The sequence below is a fragment of the Theobroma umbraticum genome, unplaced genomic scaffold (assembly GCF_002168275.2).
Source record: "Theobroma umbraticum cultivar Fairchild unplaced genomic scaffold, ASM216827v3 scaffold_56.0, whole genome shotgun sequence".
In the NCBI taxonomy this organism is placed as follows: Eukaryota; Viridiplantae; Streptophyta; class Magnoliopsida; order Malvales; family Malvaceae; genus Theobroma; species Theobroma umbraticum.
The window spans coordinates 13,186,288-13,208,197 of NW_018397256.1; the positions used below are offsets into that span (position 1 = coordinate 13,186,288).

The following is a 21,910-nucleotide window of genomic DNA, read 5'->3' on the forward strand; positions in this document are numbered from 1 at the left end:
TGATAAATTATTAATATTTTAAATAAAAAATAAATCATAATAATATTTAAAAATAAAATAAAATAAATCATAATAATATTTAAATGATAAATAAAATATTAATATTTTTAAAAATTAATGATTGAATTATAAATAAAATATTAATATTTAAAAATAAAATACAAATAAATAGTCATATATTATAATAAATAGTATTTTGTTTTTTTATCATCTATTCCTCTCTTATTTTCAAATTATTTTTACTAATCAAACACGTCATAATAACTATTTTTAACTTATTCTATACATTTTATTAAATTACGTAATAAAATAATTATTTATTTTATTCTTATCTGTCCTATGAATCAAACGTACTATCAAAGTCATAAACAGGTGCTGTCAAGGTCACAGACAGGGCAAAACCACATGCTGCATTTGCTTGTGATAGAAAAGGTCTCCACAATTAAATAACAATAAATAATGAGTATCTATCTCTAATTTAGATTAATACTTTCTTTCTCTTTCTCTATATTTAATCAACTATGGTGTCATAATTAAAAGCTGATTAAATTGTTTGCTCATCCTGCAAGGTGGCTGAAGCACCAATGGCCCACTAATTGATATGAGGGAAATAAAAACTACTAATTAAAAAATTTCATTAATTTTCATGGCTGTCCAGTGCTAGATTATTCTTACAAAGTTAAATTAAAGAATTGACCTGCGTTAATTTCTGGCCTTTTTAAATTACCTTGGCCCTTCAATGTCTAAAGAATATGCTCAAAAGTCACACCCCATTAAATTCATGTGTCTCCCAATTGTCAAGTGAACTGTTAAAAATGGCATACTAGTAGACATTTGTGTACTTAATCCAATATAATCTGAACAACTCTTGTTAATCATTTACGTTTAATCATGCCAAATGTTTAATGAAAAAAATATATCCAATTTTATTAAAGAATATGTTACAAAATTCCTAACTACTCGATTATAGTTGTAAACGTTATACAAGTTGTGTACATTTCAACTTTATATTACTCACATGATTCATTCAGCTTGATTTAATTTTCATAAATGTGTCGGTTCGAGACTTGTTTATCGTTGAAAGGAGATCAAATTGTTCAAACTTTAATAAAGTTAATTTATACAATAAGAATCTTACAATCAAATGATCCAAAAAATTTAAAGCTACATGTCTTTTAGCAATCGTAGCTTTATAAAGTAGGGTCATCTACTTCCCCTTGTTAGAAGTGTTTGTCTAACCACATTGTTCTTTTAAGACTTAGATAATCTAGCCATGTGATAACTAGTATAATTTAATTATTCTTAGATTATTATTTTTTGAATAAATTAAAAAAATGGGTAACCGATATTGAGTTTGATGATGATTAATTTTTTGTTAAAAAAATAAAAAGAAAACAAATGATTTAAAAGACTGTTAGGATTTCATCTCACAAAAGTAGGTAGAATGGATTATCTACACAGCTTGCGGAAAAAGGCGTTGTGGGTTTTGACTAATTAATCCCTAGAAAGCAACTGTTGTTCGAATTGCTTTGCATGTGGTATGTATATAAGGTAACAGCTCTCATTGTCATTCCTGCCAGGGCTGGCCGCAATGTGTTTTTTGCCCAATAAAGACACTTCCATTACATTAAAATCGATTTATATCTATATATGACAAGTATGAACAAGTCCATTCTCCTACTAATTGAATGGTTTGATTTATTGTAATTTATTAATAAATATACTAATAAATTTAAACATAAATGTGTTCATTAAGATTGAAAATTGACATCTTATTTCAAAATAATATATGTCGCAAGACACATTAATCTTATGATTGTTATACTTTTTTATTTACATAATATGAGCTTATTTTACTCTTTTTGCATAAGTGAAACAATCAGCAATTTGATCATAATCCACTTACATTTTATGTGATTTTAATCTTTTTTTAATATAATATCTTGTGTTTTTTGTTTCTATTAATTTTCTGTTTATAAGTTTTGTTCTCATAAAACATTTTACATCTTCAATTCAAACAGTTAACTTATTTCTTCAAATATAAAGATATTTGATGAAAAATCGAAATAGATAGAATTTAATCAACTTAAATCGAATTTCTCATTTGGAACTTGGAAGAACCAAGTGTTGTTGGATTTGCATTTTCATTTGCAATATAAAATGGGGAAAATATACAGTCACGCAACAATGAAAGAATCCAATTCCTTTTGCAGTTAACAATGTTTTCATATGGGAATTTGAGCTCAACGACATTGAAGATACAGACAGAAAACCAAATCATATGTAGGCATAGAAAGCATAAGGTGATTTGTCATCTCTCATAATTGTTTAAACTCATTCCTCTGTTATTACATGCAAATGCAGTTCGGATAAACTTATCCGACAGTGAAGGTTAACCACCCTAGGGATATCTGACTAAGCCATTTGATCAAAGGGGGACACGAAGAATTTTCAGCACCTGGTTTTGCCATTATTTTTTTCTTCAGTATGAAGGTGGGGTCTCAGAACCAGACCCAAAAATGAATGGAAACCCCCTTACAAAGAAAAGAATGAAGCAAAACAAGCAGGGTGGGGGCGTGGGGGGTACTTGTCTCATCTCACAGCTGTGAACTGCTAGGTGTCTGCCTGATTTTCAAACTCACTACTCACCTAACACGTGAGAAAGCTGTTTCTTAGTGGGATGCTTCATAGTTCATACACGTACATTCAATTGTAGACAAGCTAGGGTAATCCTGGTAAGTTATTCTTTCTCATTTCTTAAGTCAATTTGAGGAAGGATGATTTCGCTTTCAACCCAAAATTTTAGACTAAAAATTACATTTTAACGTGGTTTTATTAGATTACCATATTGTAACACAGTAGAGATATATGGGAAATCATTGACAATTCTTCAATGTGGCAATGCCCATTTCCCCTAGTCAATGTGTTTTCTTTCATCTGGATATGGAAAATTCAGATTGATGTTTGTCTTGATTTATAAGGGTATAAATGAAAGATGATAACCATGATAACATCCATTGAAGAATGTTTTCAAGTATAAATTTCTTAGCGCTCAAAACCAGTCATCTTAAGCAAACATAATAACAAATTTATTTACATTAAATTTCAGCACTTTAATGAGTGAAAGTAACTCTGAAAATGAAGAATTTTGCCCCCTTTTTTTTTTCTTGGGGACTTAATGATTAAGAAAACCTGAAAAAAATTTTCACTTTCTTTGTTCTTTGGCATAATTTTTATCTAGAAGCAAAAGCCAAGAAACATTTTTGTGAGGGAACTTTGAAGATCATGCAACTGAGAAAGGGAAAAGCGGGTAATCTTCAGCTTTGATGGAAGCACATCAGTATTATTTTTTTAGATAACTGTCCACATGATTGTAGTGTGAGCTTGCCCCCACTTCCAACATAAGCAACATTTCCTCTGCTTGCTTTTGTTTCCTTGTAGCTTTTTCTACATTCCAAGATAAAGACAGTTGAGAAAAGAAGAGCAAAAGAAAAAAAAATAGTATTGCAGGGTTTAGAGATTTGAAAAAAGGGGAAACACCAAAGCCTGGTGGAGAGGCTAGAAGTCTACAACATCCGCAACCAAATAGCCTCTTTCTCTTTCTCTTTCTCTGTTCCTTTTGAATTGAACCCACCACGCCAGAGAGACGCCCGCTCCTCATTCCCATCTCTATCTTCATGTCTTTCCTGAAAATTTATTACTGAACAGTAATAGTATTTATTGTTTGAAAAGGAAACAAGAATGAAGCTTCTCTCTCTGCTTCTTTTCCTTTTTTCACTTGTTTCTATTCATGAAACCATTATTGTTGTTGCCGTATCTCCTGTTTCATCACCCATTTCTAGTCCTATCTCTGATTCAATGACTGCCTTCTCTCCAGGTTCTACTACTTTGTTTTACTCATTTGCTTCTGCAACAGCCCGTTGCCCTTTTTCTTTTGTTTTTTCCACTACCCTGTTTACCAGTGGCAAACTTAATCACATTTGTTTGTATCTGGTTAGACGTAAGACTCTTATGTCAGTCCAAAATTTAAACTTTCCTATTTAAAGAAAAGAAGATTCAAATTTTGAAAAAACAACCACATATTTCGGTGCATTTAATGTTTTGAAATGAGAACAGAATTGTTTTGCTTCAAGGCAATCGATATCCCAGTTAATAGCAATCTTTTTTTTGTTATGATTTTTAAACTTTGTTTTAATGATGAAGATGTTCCCCTGTTTATCTCTCTGTTTAATTCTCAAATTACTTTATTTCCTCAGATTTCTAAAAGCTGAAAGCATTTTTCTTTTGTTCTACTAGAAAAAGGTTGTACTTTTAACTCTATGAAGTGGTTACAGCAATAGCAGGAATTCAAGTGGGAAGCGAGGAGCACAAAAAAATGGATCCACCCAGGAAAATGTTAATAGCTCTCATCCTTGCATGCTCTTCCTTGGGTGCAATCATCTCTTCGTTGTGTTGTTTATGGATTTATTACAGGAAGAATTCACCCAAATCTAAGAAAAATGATGCTAAGAGCTCAGGTATCTTCTTTTGAGCCAATACCCGATTCAGATTTTCTTCATGGTTTCCTGGAATTTTGAGAGTTCACGTAAGAACTGATGTTTTTTATCTTTGTTTCCCCTGTTTTCTGTGATTTTAAATTCGAAGATGCTGAGAAAGGGATTCGTTTGGCACCATTTTTTGGTAAATTCAAGTCCATCAGGACGGTTTCCAAGGAGGGTGATGCTTCGTTTATGGATTATAAGATACTTGAAAAAGCTACAAGCAAGTTTCATCAAGGTAATATTTTGGGTGAGGGTGGATTTGGATGTGTTTACAAGGCACAGTTCGATGATGGTTCTTATGCTGCTGTTAAGAAGTTGGACTGTGCAAGCCATGATGCAGAAAAAGAATTTGAGGTATTATTTCTGCGGGAAATTCATCTTCCTTTACTTTTTAAAGTTTGATAAGCTCATTTTATGTGTTTTCTGGGATTTCAATTTTGATTTTGAGTTGTTACATGGAATTGCAGAATGAGGTGGATTTGCTTTGTAAATTTAAGCATTCAAATATAATTTCACTGTTAGGTTATAGCAGTGACAATGAGACAAGGTTTATCGTGTATGAACTGATGCAAAATGGTTCTCTGGAAACTCAACTACATGGTAAGAACCCTCTTTCTCTCTCTTTCTCTGTGTCTCTCATAAACAACTTAAGAAATGAAAGATATATTCTCTGGCAATGGAGGGGAAAATGCAATAATTTTCTTTGTGGAAACTTTTAATTATATTTTAGGACCTTCTCATGGATCGTCGTTAACTTGGCAGAGGAGGATGAAGATTGCTCTGGATACTGCAAGGTGAGGCTTTGTTTGATTTTACTTATTGCTATTAGTTAATGGAAACATTAAATAAATCTCCATTGTTGACCAGAGGATTAGAATATCTGCATGAGCACTGCAACCCACCAGTCATCCATAGAGATCTGAAATCATCTAATATACTTTTGGATTCAGACTTCAATGCAAAGGTAATAATGTAAATTATTAGATCACCTACTTTTGTTAGTGTTAAAACTTTAGTGTGTTTGTACTAGTGCTGCTAAGTTTAGTGAAGGCTCATTTTCTCTCATTTTTTTTGTCTGGATACAGCTCTCAGATTTTGGTCTTGCAGTAACAGATGCAGCCCAAAACAAGAATAATTTGAAGCTTTCGGGCACTTTAGGTTATGTAGCCCCCGAATACCTGTTAGATGGTATGCACACTGAATCTGCTATAATTGCTACAATCAATTTTTGGTAGGTTGTTATTCACATTATTGTATAGTTTCTCTTCCTTCTTTAGGAGTTAATAAAAAAGTTCTCCTGGATCCTCGAGACTTCAATAATGTTTTACATGTTCTGATCTCAATAAATATATGTTATACGATTAGTTACTCTTTCTGCACATGTGCTGCCACTGGAAGGTATCTGGACTAAATTATGCTGTGTTCGCTCTTATTCTAAAGTTGGCTTCACATAAGTGTAAACAATTTTGTTTTCCATCCTGAGAGACAGAAGAGGTCCAAAGTATGAATTATATGAGAAGTGCTGCAATTTCTCTGAAAATGGGGGTCTACTATTCTTCATAAGAAACTTAAATCTGTTACCTGCTTTTTCCAGGTAAATTAACAGATAAGAGTGATGTCTATGCTTTTGGTGTTGTGCTGCTGGAACTTCTATTGGGAAGAAAGCCTGTAGAGAAACTGGCACCAGCTCAGTGCCAATCTATTGTCACATGGGTATGCCTTGCTCTTATGTTAGTTCATGTGAAAAAAAAGATAGAATGTTATAGAATTTAATGCCATATAGCTCTAATTATGAATGCAGGCCATGCCTCAGCTTACTGACAGATCTAAACTCCCAAACATCGTGGATCCTGTGATAAGACATACCATGGATCTGAAGCACTTATATCAGGTTGGTAAGCTACTAGTGAAAAAATCCACTTGGGAGTGTTATTACTTTCTTGGCGGGAAACATAATTTGATCCAAAATCCTAATTGACTTGGACTGAACCAACTAAATTTCTTATCTTTCTGTCACAGAAGTCTCACTGGTAGGTTAGGTAGGAATAAGTGAGGCTGATAACACATTTATTTACTTTTGGAAACTGATTTGGTTTGTTTAGACATATTTTGCGCAAGCAAGACTTCATTTGGCTGGTCTGGGATCAATTTGGGGATAGGAATTCAATGTCTTAAGTCTGAATCAAGGGTAGTAGCTTGGGGTCACTAGCCATTGCCTAATGTGCATGCTTACACTAGTATTATTGTTTTGATAAATGCAAAGTGGAAATGTAATGGTGCAGGTTGCTGCTGTAGCGGTGCTATGTGTGCAACCAGAACCAAGCTATCGTCCATTGATAACTGATGTTCTGCACTCGCTTATCCCACTTGTTCCTATGGAGCTTGGAGGGACCCTAAGAATAAAACAACCCGGAGACCCTTGACCCTTACAATCTACCTCCTGTGCCTTGACATGTCTCGAAATCAAGATCGTTGTTCTGCTGTGCTGCCATGTGATTAATCTTGGGTTTTGCACCGACTGAATCATACATCCACATCAGTTTCCATTGCTCAATTACATGCAAAAATTTTCTTGATGATAATTCATACCTTCGCGGTGAAGTCTGAAGAGTGGTCGGTTGGGCGAGAGGAGAAGATTATCTGATTGTTCATATAAAGTTTTGTAAATTGCACCATAATTGAGATGCTTTATACAAGCATTTTAATTCTTCCTATGCTGTCATCAATGCAAACATTTAAAAAAAGGGACAAAAAAAAAAGATCTAATGTGGCTAAAAATGATGCATGTTGTTTTGTCACCCTGGGAAGAAATACAACAGCAATCAATAGGACAGCTGTTGTCAAAGCCAACCCCAAGAAAAAACAAAAAAAATCTAGACTGATTTTTTGTAATAGTCCAGAAACTTTTCAGTTGAGCTCCCAAAACAATCCCATTATGGACCAAATTCTTGTTATACCCCATCTGTACTTCAATGGCTGCTTGTTCTCCGGGAGCACCGCACAGTCTTTGTTTCTATCAAATGCTGACTGCTCTTTTTTCATAGGAATAAAAGAAATGGATCCAGGCAAGAAAATGTTAACAGCAGCACTGAGGGTTGTTTGCTTTTAATTGGCTGCAATCGTATTGTCTTCGTGTTGCTTGTGGATTTTTCTTAGGAAGAAGTCACACAAATCAGTCAAGCAGGATGACAAGAGCTTAGTTACCCTTTCACCTTCTTTTTGTGAATATGGTCTAAAGGTGTTGATTTCTTTTGTTCTTTTTTTGGTTGAAGAAGCTGAAAATGGGCTTGCATTATCACCATTCTTGGGTAGACACAATTCCTTGGGTAGATTATCTGCTAACTATAGGAGATGTAATGCCAAGCATCGTGGATCCCGTGACCAGAGCTACCATGGATGTGAACCACTTACACCAGGTTGGTAGACATTAACTACTAGTACAAAATGAGAACAAAATGCCTTTTGTTTTTAATTTCTGGGATGGCAATTTGGTTTGATCCAATGGATTCTCTCACCTGTGAAAGGGTCAACAATGGATTCTTTCACTTGTGAAAAAGACAACTGAAAGTACGAATTTTTTCACCTATTTAAAAGAGAAATCGTATCTTAATTTAAGTTTATTTTAATCTCAATATTTATTATGAGCAGTCTCGTATCAGTGAAAAATTGAATCAATTCTAGTATCATTAATATCACTATCACGAATTTATATTTTTAACTCAAAAAATTTATTAACGCAACATCTGTTACATTAGCTTATAGTGCAAGAAAAACCAACCTATTGCCCCTAGACAACCGATGCTTTGCACTCACTTATCCCTCTTGCTCCCATGGAGCTTGGAGGGACATTGACAGTTTAGTTGCAGGACCTGAGACTTGCTCACATATCCCTATCATCACAGGAACTTAACAATATAAGCCTAAATCTGCTCAATAGTGTCTTCATTAGGGTCTGATACCGAATATTGATTATGGGAGACAACCTTATAATAATACTTAATAGAACTTCCCACATTCAATCCCACATTCAATTCCAATAAATAGAGAGGCAGCAAATTGCGTCAATCAGAACTCCAGATATAAGAGTTATTAATACTCAGTTAACATACATTATTACAACATCTTCGTTCAATAAAATCACCTCAGTTACTGTTTTGCTTAACTCAACAAAATTTTTCCAGCTATCAACTTCTAATATGTATCTCAATATTCCTTTTGATTTTAACTGACATTGTGGTATGAATCGATGATGGCGTCTGCAAGGTATTCACACTTGGCCAAAGATAATCCTGCAAGGGATATTCTCCCGTCCTTGGTCATATAGACATGCCACTTGTTCGTCATATTATCACACTGTTAAGAAAACCAAACAATAAACATGATATTATAAGTAAAAAGTATGGTGCCACGCATTGCTGTATTTAACGATCATACACAGTGCAGTGTAGAAGACTCCAACAATTTCCAGTTACGATGCAGACGACATTCCCATGGTGAGCAAATATGAGTTGATGCCTAAACTATTTCTGATTGGGCAAAATTTCAAGGTATGGAACAGAATTGCAAGGGAACAAGGCAGAGGAGAAAAAGAACTATATGTTCTTATTCAGTAACTTTTTGCAGTTGAAAATGTCCATAATTCAGAACTACCTTTCCCCACATGAGGGTGATTCAGTGGAAAGAAAACCGACCCAGTAATGTAGGATAACGTTTGTAAGTCAAGCAAATGAAGAAGGTGGGAGCAGGCTAATACCTGAGCTTTGTTTAAGCCTGTGAATGAGAACATGCCAATCTGCTTAAGAACAAATGACCAATCCTTCCCACTTGTATCTTTGGAAGAAAGACTATCAAATAATTTCTGTCTCACATTCTTTATTCTCCCAGCCATCATTTCCATCTCTGCATTCCATTCCTTGAAGAGGGCTGGATCCCCAACAACATTGGCAACAATCCTAGCCCCATGAACAGGAGGATTTGAGTACATTGGTCGGGCAATTCTTTTTAGTTGGCTCTTCACCCTGAAACAGACGTACAATATAAGCTGGTCCTTAAGCAATATATCAGGCCACAGGGACTAGAAACCAGAACTACATTATGCATTAGATGTAACTCATTTGAATCAAACTTCATCGGGGCACATGGTCAAGGAACCTATGATGCGAAAAGACATACTCCTAATCAGCAGCTGGTCTCATAAAAATATTTCAATGGTATAACTTTGCCAACAGATTTTCAGATGCAAAAGTGAACACAACCATCAATTCTTTTATAAAATGATATGAAGAGAACAGGGCGCGCTGTCCATCATGAAACAAAGGGTACCACGTATGACTCCATATTTAAAACTTAAGGGCAATCTTATAGATAAGAGCCTAAGACGTTGATTACAAGGATGCTGGGATCCATCACTCTCAAGGATTTACACAGACATGGCATACTAAAAGAATATTTTCCAGCATGTATCTACAAGGAAGAGAATCTCACATGGCAAAATTACAGAAAATAATAGAAACCTTGCTACATGGTCTATAGTGCATTTCCATGCACTTCTAGTTGGTAGCTTAATTTAGGAAAAGGCTAACTAAATCACATACCACAACATTAAACACAATTGTACCTTGCAGCAGCATCTGGTGATGAGCAGACAACATTAATTGCTCCAATCCTTTCTGCATAGAGGCCAAGATTTTTGCTGTATGACTGAGCAGCGATAACCTCCATACCACAGGCCACAAACATCCTCACAGATGCTGCATCAGTATCAAGGCTTCCACTTGCAAATCCCTATCACCAAAAGTAAATCAAGGAGATCTCACTTAAATGTCAACTTTGTCTAAATTCTATAACATGCTGCAATTTCAGACCACCTGAAACCAAGATTCATATCCAGAATTCAAACAACTAATACCTGGTATGCAATATCAAAAAATGGAATATGGTTCTTCTCTTGGATGACATCCGCAATTATTCCCCACTGTTCAGGGGTTGGATCAATACCAGTAGGGTTGTGAGCACAACCATGAAGAAGAATAAAAGATCCCTCGGGAGCTGCCTGCAAAGTGTGATTGAAGAATAAAGTCTTTAAAAAGAGAGATGAAAGATAAATAATTGACTTGTTTCACATTGATATTTATTCTAGTTAGCATTTTTAGCCAGAAGATGACCTTGATGTCTGCGATCATCCCTTCAAAATCCAAGCCAACTGTTTTTGGGTCATAGTATCGGTATTCTGACCATGGAACCCTAGCATCATTGAAAATGTTCTTGTGGTTACCTGTAAGAGAGTTTCGTTAACTACAACAATACATAATATTGAACAAATTTCACAACAAACTTTAAGAGGAAGACAGTACTCACCCCAAGTGGGAGATGATATCAGAACTTTTGCCCCAGGAAAGTATCGTTCTATAAGAGCTGCAGCCAGTCGAAGTGAACCAGTTCCTGAAAGCCCTTGAACTGTTGCAACCTGGAAAAAGTCAAATACATAAATTAACAAGAAACAAATTTCCTTCTTTTCCAATCCAATTTTTCCTGCAAAACCTCATCATATAGAGGTAAAATAGATCTTTTTTTTTTTGTTATGACATAATAGCCTAAATTCTCACATACTCTTTGTTGCTTTATAACTGGGTTGTCTGCTCCAAATAACAACTCTGCCGTCACCTTATTGAAAGCGGCCAAGCCTTCAATTGGGAGATACTACATTCGAAATTAAACTATAGTGAGTACACTTAATGGAGAAGAGCGACCTCTGGTTATGTATGCAAATTAGTATATCAACTTACCTCTCGGTTTTCCCCCCTCTCTAGTAGAAGCTTATCAGCCTAGAAATTTGAGTGACACCAAAATAATATTAATATCAACTCAATTTAATTTTACAACAAATGAATATTCAGTCTTGGCAGCAAGAAGCAAAGCAAATTAAAAGCTATGTCGATGGAGAACCTAGAGCAGGCCATCACTCATGAAACTTGCACCAACTGGTTTAGGAAAGAAGTCTAACCTTTTTAACCACATTAAGCACATAGGGCTGTAGCTCCTCAGTTCGATATGCCCCAACTCCAAGGTTGAGCTTCAACTCATGGTTGTCTGCTTTAAACGCTTCAGAAACCCCAAGAATTGGATCAGGAGGAGCCATTGTTATACCCTCAAAACGAGACACATTGGAAGCGACAACCATAGATATGCGACCAAAAGACTGCAAACAACAAAAAGAAACTCAGACACAAACCTTTTAAAAGAACTAGACAACTGGGAATTATAAATATCTTCAATCATGAATGGAACAGAAAATAATAAAGAAAATTTATAGAAAGAAGTACCTTCGTTTTGATGAAGGGGTTCGTCTTCTCCTTGTTAAAGCACAAGCTGGTATTTCCAAGATTCAACTTTCCCTGTCGTAAACACCTTTTCATTTCTCAGAAACTAAAATAAAAAGAAAGAAAAAAGACCGAATTTTTAAAAAAGGGATGGATTAGAATTACCTTGCTAATTCCACGATAAGAAAGTGAGGCAGAGGGCGACGCAGAGGCCAAAGAGAGCACCGACGAAGCCATCTGGAATCAGAAATCGCTCTGCAAAAGTATTTGATCAATACCAAAACCGTAATAAATGTGATTACACTGATAGAGCAAAGAAGACAAGGGTGACAGTCATCTAATCCTGGATTCAATGAAACAAATTTGGAAATGAAAACGAGAAGAAAGGAGCTCACTTGGAGAGGCAAAAGAGGCGATGAATCCCAAGAGAAAGCTTGGTACTTGGTAGTGATCTCGGTTATGTCAACTCGGATTTTATGTTTCTTTTTTTTTTAAAAAAAGCTAAAAGACATAATGAAAACTGTGAAACACCGTCGGTATCGACATGGCGATGCCTGAGAGACTGTGTGTTGTGTGATTAGCGAGATTGTTGACGGGTAAAATGGTCATTACGTAAAACGTTGTGGTAGAATTTAAAAAGTGTAGTCAATTGCCACTTGTCCGCAGATAAGTAAGCATATCTTATTTTATTAAGCTAATACCTACTAATAAAATAAATAATAATAATTAATTTCATTTTTTATTATTAAATCGTTTCGAGTCAAATTTCTAATTAAATAAATAAAATTTAATTTTATATTAAATTTTATAATTTAATTCGTGTCTTAGCCTCTGCCATTTCTAGGCACAACAATTGTCCTCTTAATATAAACTGGTACCGAATATTCCCCTTGCTTTTCCAGAATATTTGGGTGAGCCTCTGTTTCATCGTCTATGACTAAAGTCTCTTCAGGTTGAGAAGGGATTGCAATGGACGCGGCCCTTGATTTACATGGAAAGCAAGCTCTGTCTCAGTCGTAATTTGGGTCAACACGAGAGATCATATTGATTTCTTACATGTTCTATTGCAACTGAATATTAATGCTCACGTAATGAATAAATATAGACTTCAAACTTAAAACTTCAAAGACTTGTCTCTGCCCCACCTTTGGATGCAGGTGACATTCATACCTTGGTCCAACTTTGAGTAGGGAGAAGAGTTGTCCAACTTAATTCGACAATGATTCCCAATGACAACATGTTATAGAGAAATTAAGCTTAACACTACCAGTGGTTAACAAACAAGGCAAACTCAACCATGCGTCATTTCATTAACTCAAAACAGATCAACCTAGAACATGATAAAAGAAAAGCCCGAACAAATTACTCCAACCTTCATTGGCCATTGATTCTTTATTTTTGATTTTTGAGTCTTTGAATCAACTTACACAGGATGGCAGGGCAGTTCTCATTTCACTGACTATTTGCCACACAAGCCAATACTCCTTCCCAAAACCAAACCTGAGGGCAACTTTATCAGGTAATTGAGCGTAGAGAAAGAAAGCAATTCCAGCCATGATTAGTTGCTTTCAACACTCAATGCTCATAGATATTAAAATAATACAGAATTCTTTCGTTCACGGTGAAAAAGTGAAAAAAAAACACACACACTTTGACATGAGTTATATTTTCTTCCATTCTAGAGAAGAAATATGCACAAACATTTATCCAAGCATAATTCAAAAATCAATTGGGAGAAGATGACACTAATATATGCATTTAGAAAGCCAAATAGAGCACACGGCACCTTAGTTTCACATACACATATGTTGACAAAACTAATTGGGTGGCCAGTGTACTTGCGCAAACTATTCTAAGGTCTCCTTCAGTCAAAGTTTGTAAAAGCTAACTTCTCGCGAAAACATAATGCTCATCAAATGTCTTCTTCTCTATCAAAACTCAAATAATTCAGGAAATAATGCACCACAACAAGAAATATGATCTGATCAGACAGCTATTACATAACTTCTTGGGCAATATCATACAAGGTACAACTAATCCAAAAGACAACTCAAATGATACTCAAAATCAAACCCCTGATCGTTCAAATCACTTAAAGAAATAAACGTGCTATATACCCTACTAACAAGTTGTAATTTCAATTAGAGCTTCAAGAACACGATAAGCACTGTCAACTGGTATATGTCAATCACTCTTCTCGATGTCATTGTTAAAGGATATGAAACAAGCAACCAAAATTATACTTAATCATCACATAAATAAAGCCAGCAGAGTAAAGTAAACAAAGACTAACCCATGATTTCAAATAACTGAAACAAAACTTGAATGCAAAAGAAAAGCTCTTTAAAAAGAACTTACATGAGTTCCTTACAGAAACTACAATACTTAATTTAAACACAAAACCATAAGCTCTGTATCATCATTGTCTTCAACAGCAAACTAAACAACCTAAATTAGTTCAAAAAACAAGGTAAGAGACACAAAACAGCAACCGAGAACCTCGAGAACCTCAGAATCCGAGCTTTGTACGACGCCAGTGCCTGCGCTTTGCATTATACCTGACCAAAAAAAAAACGATAAAAATAATTTAAAAAATTAAAGAAAATACTGTAATTAGCGAGAGTAAAAATGAAAAAAAAGAAAAACCTGATGGTGTTGTCGGTGCGCATCCGAATCCAGTGAGGGATGGGCCTGTTTTGCCTCATCTTCTTGGCGAGCTTCTTCTTTATTATGAAAGTCTTGTGCGACGGCTGTTCAATTTCAATTCATCAAATCAATATCAGATTAATTCAACGATTAAATTTCAACACGATCGAATGGAATATTCAGTACGCAAACGAACTAATTAATTCATCGGCAGAGATAAAAACACGATCAAATAAAATATTCAGTACCATTTTCGATCGGCTGCTGCTGTGTTTGGACCGAGGAGCGAAAAAACCTGTTTGGAAGAAAAGAAAACCCTAGGGACATGGAAATGGAAAATGGGCCATTTATATCCGATGTGGAAAGAGACCCGGGTTAATGGCCATTTTGGGTCGGTTACATTTGGGCCTCCATTTGTCCGAAAACCCAACTATTAATATATTTCCCTGATTAAAATTCTTTTTTTATAACTAATAAAAGGATTTTAAAATGAATTTTAAACCAAATAAAATTTAAGAGTCCTTAAATAGAAAAAATAAAATTTTACCAAAAAATTAAGAGAAAGACTTAATAAACCTTATTTTTTTTCTTTATGAAAAAAAATAAAAGGGCGAAATAGAGTGGAAAAAATATGGGACTTGTTTTGCTTATTTTATAAAAATAACATTTATGTATTCATTTATGGATTAAATTATATGAATTATTAGCATAATGTAAGATGAAAGCATGAATAGCTTAAACCCAAATTTAATTTATAATCAGAAGACATTTTAAATTTCAATTATATCATCAGTACTTAAATTCGAAATCAAAAAGCATGTAATTAAAAAGTTTTTTGGATTACCAAAGAAAATTTGATTTGTTGAAAATATTTTTATCACTTATAATTTATTTAAAAAATAAAAAATTAAAATTAAAATTTATAATGCATCCGAACATTTAATTTAATGAACAATGTATATTTCTCATTGTTTAAAAAAATAAATTCAAATTTTCATTGCTCCTAGATATAACCTCCAAGCTTTTACTACACACTTGATCTAGATCCAAACAATTTTTTCCCCTCCTTTTTTTTATTGGTTCATTTTTCTTTTTAGAAATATTATTATAAAAAAATAACAAAATTATTATTTCCTTTTTAAAATTATTATTATAAAAAAAAAAAAGAGAAAATGGACCTCTCTCCTTGGACTCCAACGATTCATTTTCAAATGCCCAATCGGCGAAGTGGATTCCTCCAAGCCCATTAAAAGAGGATGGGCTAAAAGCCCATTAGAAAGGTTGATGGCTGCTCGAGAGACACCACAAAGCCCACAACGGATTGCAATTAAAGGAAATTTCAGCTTTTTGAAGAATAATTTCGAATTTTTTCTTTAATATTTTAATTTTTCCCAAATTTTGATTTACACGTAATACTAGTGATTACGGGGTTTATTAAAATTTTCAACTACGAACTTTATATCCGGATCATATATTTATTAATGATTCTATCAAACTTATTTCGAATGTGTAATCAGATATATAATCGTGTATTAAATAACTAAATTATTAATGTGCATAAAATCGTGAGAAAAGGTAGAAAAATTACACTAATAAAAACTTTTGATGCTTATTTTGTTGGGAAAACTTATAAAAATTTTCTTATATATTTTATAAAAAGTTTGTATTCACATGGCCTTGACCTATTTCCTAATTATACTAAGCAGTGCTAGCTTTCTAGCAGGAATATAAAAGGAAGATGTCAAAGTCACAAACATATAAACTTAATTTCAAGAAGTTAATTTAATGCATATGTAATGTTCCAACCACATGAACGTCTTCATCATCCCTGCAATCTAGCACTGTTGCACGGTTTACTAAGCACGTGCCTGAGCTTGACCAATATTTTTGGAGCCATTTAGGAGCTAATTTTTTATTTTCCTTTTCATATCTATCAAAGTATAATAGACAATACAACACAATTATATATGTATATTTTGACCCAAATTGTTACATTAAGCCACCTTCATTGTATTTTCAGGTTAAGGATCACTACATGAATAAATCTTCATTTATTGACTTTTTACTATTTTTTTTTTCGATTTATGAGGACGTATTATTAATGAAAAATTGATAAGTTTTTCATAAATTTGCGTTGAATTTATGAGAAAATAAATTATATTAATGTTTGTCAAAATTAAAACGTATTTTCGACGGATTTTTGATTATTTTTTTTATGTTTTTACAAACTTCCACTGGGGAGATTGCAAAGCTGATTGTCAGTTCTGGTTTCAGTCAAAACGAACCAAAATTTGAAGTAGAGGTAAGACAAAACAGAGACATGCACATGGAGGGCTTTGGGATATCTTTGTCATGCCATTGCTAATGATGAGGAAAGCGGTCTAAGCTTGCAAAAAAATTCAAAGGACCAGGCTGGGCAAATCCCATAGACTGCGGGGCTACCCCATCTGCACAACATTCTATCACATCACCTTCCCTAAAATTTCTCCCCACCCTCTTTTTCTTGCTCGCAGATGAAACCGCGTCAAGCTAAACAATGTCTGCATTTAAGTTGTCAATTTAATTCGTTTTCCCGTTGGGATTTTGACTAATCCCAAAAAGACCCAAAGAAAATAAGAAAAGGAAAAGATAAAAAAGCATGCCCAATCTTCTTTGGGTTCTACAATCGTAGCTGTAGCTGTAGCTGTGACTGAGCATGCTTAAGCAAAACTAAAATATATAATTGTTGAAAAACTTTGTGTTATATAAATATATCCATACATTCAAAACATTTCAGTTTATGTGAAGATATTACAGCCTTAAAAAAGAGTAGAAAAGATCATGTAACATAAACTAGTAGAAAAGATCTATACGAAGGGATCAATGAATGAGGATATTGTAATTGGGTTGGAAGCCTAAGCAAAAGCCTCCTGCTTTCCAAGCAAGCTTCTTACCAAGAGAACAAGCCTGGAAGGTAAAAGTATTCATGTGTATATGCAAGCTAAGACGATGTGTGTGTATGCGGGCAGGGAAAAGAAAAACTCAATGACGCAAACAAGTTAATGTTGGTAAATGATGGCGATATTCCATGTTCTTATTCCTGCACTTTCTCTTAACTTTTTATTGTGTTTTTCCCTCATTTGCTGGACGGGACCGTGTGTGCATGTGATCAGGTTGTAAGGATTTGAAGATAAAAAAAAAAAAGAAAAAAGAAACCTGTGAACAAATAGACCAAGGGGGCCTTTGAAACCTCGAGGAGGTTTTATAATTTACAACACCCATCTCCATCATCATTCATCACCCATGTTATGCTTTTGGGTCCCATTCCTAACGCGTTTGTAGCGTGGGTCCTCTCTTCCTCTTCTCTTTTGGGATTTTCTTCTTTTCTTCAATCTGTCTTCATCCTTACAGTCTTGGCTGATTTCATTTTTGACCCATCTCTCTCCCTCTTTCTCTAGCCATATTGAGTTATATCAGTCGATGGTTAGCTGTAAACCAGGAGTGAGACCAACTTTTTCAATGTTTTTTTCTAGTCGAATTACATGCTGTTTGCTGCTGTGGTTGTCCCTCTTTGTTTCCATCCGTGAAAGAACTTGCAACGGTTATTATACGCTTTGAAAAACTCATAGTACTGCTAACAGCAGTAGCACTCATAGAAAAGGGCTATATAGGGTTAATTTAATAGGTTAAACTTGCATTTTTGTCAACAAAAAGTTAAACAAAAATGTAGTGTTTTCATTTAATATCTCGCTTGATGTGTGTCTTATTATCCTATAAAACAACCAAGGAATTAGAAAATAAAGCTAGGTAGCAGGCGTATTGTCATGAAGGTGCTGTGTCTTTTTGTGTCATGCGGATTCATCAAGGAAGCAAAAATAGTCAGAAATAGCAGCTGAGAAAGAAGGGAGTCCAGGATGGCTTACGCTGCTTGCAACTCTCTGTGTCTCGGCCACATGCCTTTCACTTGGTATGTTGGCATGCATTAACAAAGCTTTTTAATGATAACCACACACAAAAGAAGGAAAAGAAAAGAAAGAACAACATACAAGAACATGAAGAGCAGAAAATAGGAAAAAAACTCCAAGAAGTCAAGTAACTTATCTGCAATAAAATTAATCTTGGGCTTTGCTTTTTATTTATTTTTTAAATAGAGATCCCATGCTTTCTTAGAGCTTAAGGTATAGTATATTTAATGTTGATTCTAATGAATTTCTTTTGAGAAAAGGAAAGGTATATATATATATATATATTTTATGTTTTAAGTAAACAAATTATTGAAAGAAATTCTTTATTTATGGACAATCGTTCCTATTGAATATTGTTCTATTTGTTGGTGTCAGGAATAAATGTCAAGAAACTTCAGTGTCAAGGCATCGTCAATTAAGCAAAAAGGGTCCAAACCTAAGCGGAAAAAAAAAAGAACAAAAAATAAAAAGAGTGGCAAATTAATCTTCAGACAAGTTCAGATATAGAAGATTTTGTAGTATTTGCTATTCTCACGATGGTGGATTGCCAAAGTGAGAGCAGGGACGTTGCAGAAAGAGGACAAGCCTAAAGCATGGAAGGGTTTGCTTCATGCACGTGGCTAAACAGAAACACATGGGACATAGCAATCTCAGACACACATGATTTTGGTTTTTTCCATATACATTGAAACTTGCCGCTATTTTGCAGCAACCCTTCCACGTAACATCTCTGCTGCTGTTCATGAAAATAAATACCAGGCTTATTGATTGGTGGATCATAACCCCTAGAGAAGAAAAAAATAGAGAAAATAAGGGGAAAAAAGATGTAGTGGGTGCAGAAATTAGGACCCTTTGTTGAGATATTTGCTAAAAATTTGTGCAACTTCACTATCAGATATGAATTTTCATGAACACGAAAAAGGTGCAAATTCCACTTGTAAAGTAGCCCACCATTGCTTTATAGAAAATTCTATCTTCCTTCCGTTGAATCATCACCGTGTTAGTGATGTTTATGTCGAGGATTAAATACAAAAAAGAAACCCTCTGTGGCTGAGTTTATGCATGAAAGCTCAGGTGAATGACAGTCTTGGGGGGCAAATTTGATCTGAGAATAGTGAATGGGGATTTTATCAAATCATTTGGATTGGTATGGTAATTATTGCAGTCCAAGATTCTTCAATCCAATGCATTCAACATCGGATTGACCCAATCATTCCAGTGCAAATTGATGCACAGAATCTTTTCTTGAGGAACACAATTTGCTCTGCAATTATATATGAAAAGAAAATAAAAATTTAATGTGTTCAAACTCCCACATGACACCCGATTTGGTTATCAACTAGTTCCAACAAACACACTAGAACAAAACTTTTTCATTACAAAATTGCATAATAAAAATGATTTCATGATATGTTCAAAGATTGTTTATAGTTCAGAAGAACAGAAAAAGGGTCTGTATCCTCTGTTTTTATATAGAGCAACTTGGTGGGTTCTGCTGAAGTCATTATCTGAACTATAAAAGACCATTCACATGAAGAATCTATTGGAATGTGACCTTAGATTTTCATGGGGAAGAAAAGGGTGATAAAAGCAACAGTTCAACATTTCCCACAACTATTTTTTTTATTGGAAAGAAAAGCTATTATTATATCCATGTGAATTAATTGAATTTGGTCTAAGTTTGAAAATTATCTATCACTTGGGCAATTAGCCAACTGTAACAAAATAGATAAAGAAGAAAGATGGAATAACATTGAAGCCTTGGTGGGACCCAAATAAATTTCTCAAGTTGGATGACAGTAAATTGCCTCATATGTCTGTCAACTACAAAAGGCCCCCCTTCCCTCTTCCCTCTTCCCTCCCTCCCTAGCATCATCAATCTCTTGCCTCATTTGCTCATTCAGGCTTTTTCCATAAGCAAGTTTTTTCCCAAAGGAAACGTTTCTTTGTTCTTTCACTAACATGGCCAGACCACAACAACGATATCGAGGTGTCCGACAGAGGCATTGGGGATCTTGGGTGTCTGAAATTCGCCATCCCCTCTTGTAAGTTAAACCTGAGTTTGGACAGCCATGGAGGTTTCAGCCTGTCAGGGATGTTTTGTCTTTTTCCCTTATGAGTACTAAGTGAAACGATTTTTTCGTTTTGTTGCAGGAAGACTAGAATTTGGCTAGGCACGTTCGAGACTGCGGAAGACGCGGCCCGTGCCTACGATGAAGCTGCAAGGCTTATGTGCGGACCGAGGGCTAGAACCAACTTCCCTTACAATCCAAATGCACCTCAATCGTCCTCATCCAAGCTTCTGTCGGCAACTTTGACGGCTAAACTACACAAATGCTACATGGCTTCACTTCAATTGACCAAGCAGCAGTCAGGGCAGGAGCCGCATAACAAGGCGCCGACTCCACATGTTTTCAGCAACAATGGCATTGCAGGCAGAGACAGTGGAATTGGAGTTCGAGTGCTGGAAAAGAAACCGTTGCAAGCGCAAGAGACAGAAGCCAATTGGGTTGTCAAGAAAGCTCAGGTTGAAAGCACCCAGCAGTTCAAACCTCTCGAAGAGGATCATATCGAACAAATGATCGAGGAACTGCTTGACTATGGCTCCATTGAACTTTGCAATGTCTAGTGTCAAGGATGTCAAATCAAGCACCACCCTTTCTTCATTTCTCTATTTTCTTCCCTTTTCTCTTTTTCCACCAGTCATTGAAAACGTTCGGGCTGAGGCTTGATAACCCTGTCACACCAAGCCTTGAAGAGTTTAGGCTGGTTGGTCTTTGCACTTTCTTCCCTGCTAATGGCACTGATTTGCTAATTTTAACCCATTCTTCTCTTAGTCGCAACCTACCCACATACTATTTTCCAAGTGTTGTAGACCCTCTTTCTTTAGGTCCTAGTGTCTACCAGGTGACCCCATTGGATGATATGCTTAATGTACAGTAAGCTCTGTTATGATATATTTTACTATGATATTTATCATCTGCTCTGTCTCTTTCTTTCCAATTGAATTTGTAGGAATTTCCATTTTCACTCTTGTGCTTTGCAAGGTGAAGCTGCTAAAGTCCTTACTTGCATTGCCATATTTTCACAATTCACAGGAACTAACTGCCTAGAATTAGGCAAAGTCACGCTTGTCCTTTTCAAAGCAACAGTACAAACCCATCGTCCTTTTATTATTTTCAAATATAACATCGAACAAATTATTTCACTATCACACTGACTTGCGTGATGGGCGGATCATTTTTTTAAAGTAATTTTATTCTTTCTCTAACAAGTTGTGTAATTCACCGGTTTTAAGTAAAAATGATGGAAACATCTCTGTTTTTGTCCTCTTAACTAAGTCTTTTGGAGTTGGTGAGGACTTAGGAAATCATTAACATGATTTGCTCATGAAGAGTTCGAACTTAGAAGATACTTCTTCCAGGGAATTAATCAATGATCATGAAAGGAACTTACTGAT

The 21,910-nt window shown here is 35.0% G+C and overlaps 4 protein-coding genes across 5 annotated transcripts; 2 read left to right on the forward strand and 2 right to left on the reverse strand.

The window, feature by feature from the left end:
- Positions 1–3,464: 3,464 nt before the first annotated feature.
- Positions 3,465–7,495, forward strand: LOC110410379 (putative receptor-like protein kinase At1g80640). 2 transcript variants are annotated; one of them, XM_021420029.2, is made up of 10 exons: positions 3,465–3,877; positions 4,335–4,517; positions 4,645–4,895; positions 5,009–5,141; positions 5,272–5,335; positions 5,409–5,505; positions 5,627–5,729; positions 6,136–6,254; positions 6,343–6,432; positions 6,824–7,495. In XM_021420029.2, the coding sequence occupies exons 1-10, from the start codon at positions 3,742–3,744 to the stop codon at positions 6,962–6,964; spliced, it is 1,317 nt and encodes a 438-aa protein (XP_021275704.1). In that variant the 5' UTR covers positions 3,465–3,741; the 3' UTR covers positions 6,965–7,495. The 2 variants fall into 2 exon arrangements, with proteins under 2 accessions (XP_021275704.1, XP_021275705.1); XM_021420030.1 differs by lacking the exon at positions 3,465–3,877 and adding an exon at positions 3,884–4,148.
- A 1,052-nt stretch (positions 7,496–8,547) lies between these two features.
- On the reverse strand, positions 8,548–12,466 carry ASP5 (aspartate aminotransferase 5). Its single transcript, XM_021421528.2, has 12 exons — positions 12,256–12,466; positions 12,026–12,115; positions 11,864–11,935; positions 11,545–11,739; positions 11,327–11,365; positions 11,151–11,240; positions 10,899–11,007; positions 10,706–10,815; positions 10,450–10,593; positions 10,159–10,325; positions 9,295–9,559; positions 8,548–8,894 (listed from the first exon to the last, which is right to left on the reverse strand). Exons 2-12 carry the CDS (start codon positions 12,095–12,097, stop codon positions 8,763–8,765), a joined length of 1,395 nt encoding a protein of 464 aa, XP_021277203.1. The 5' UTR covers positions 12,098–12,115; positions 12,256–12,466; the 3' UTR covers positions 8,548–8,762.
- A 1,693-nt stretch (positions 12,467–14,159) lies between these two features.
- LOC110411395 (Ribosomal protein L39 family protein) lies at positions 14,160–14,842 on the reverse strand. The gene is made up of 3 exons (XM_021421531.2): positions 14,755–14,842; positions 14,507–14,610; positions 14,160–14,418 (listed from the first exon to the last, which is right to left on the reverse strand). Exons 1-3 carry the CDS (start codon positions 14,755–14,757, stop codon positions 14,370–14,372), a joined length of 156 nt encoding a protein of 51 aa, XP_021277206.1. The 5' UTR covers positions 14,758–14,842; the 3' UTR covers positions 14,160–14,369.
- Positions 14,843–20,297: 5,455 nt separating this feature from the next.
- Positions 20,298–21,431, forward strand: LOC110411138 (protein PPLZ02-like). The gene is made up of 2 exons (XM_021421171.2): positions 20,298–20,495; positions 20,605–21,431. The coding sequence occupies exons 1-2, from the start codon at positions 20,413–20,415 to the stop codon at positions 21,077–21,079; spliced, it is 558 nt and encodes a 185-aa protein (XP_021276846.1). The 5' UTR covers positions 20,298–20,412; the 3' UTR covers positions 21,080–21,431.
- The last annotated feature ends 479 nt before the right edge of the window (positions 21,432–21,910 follow it).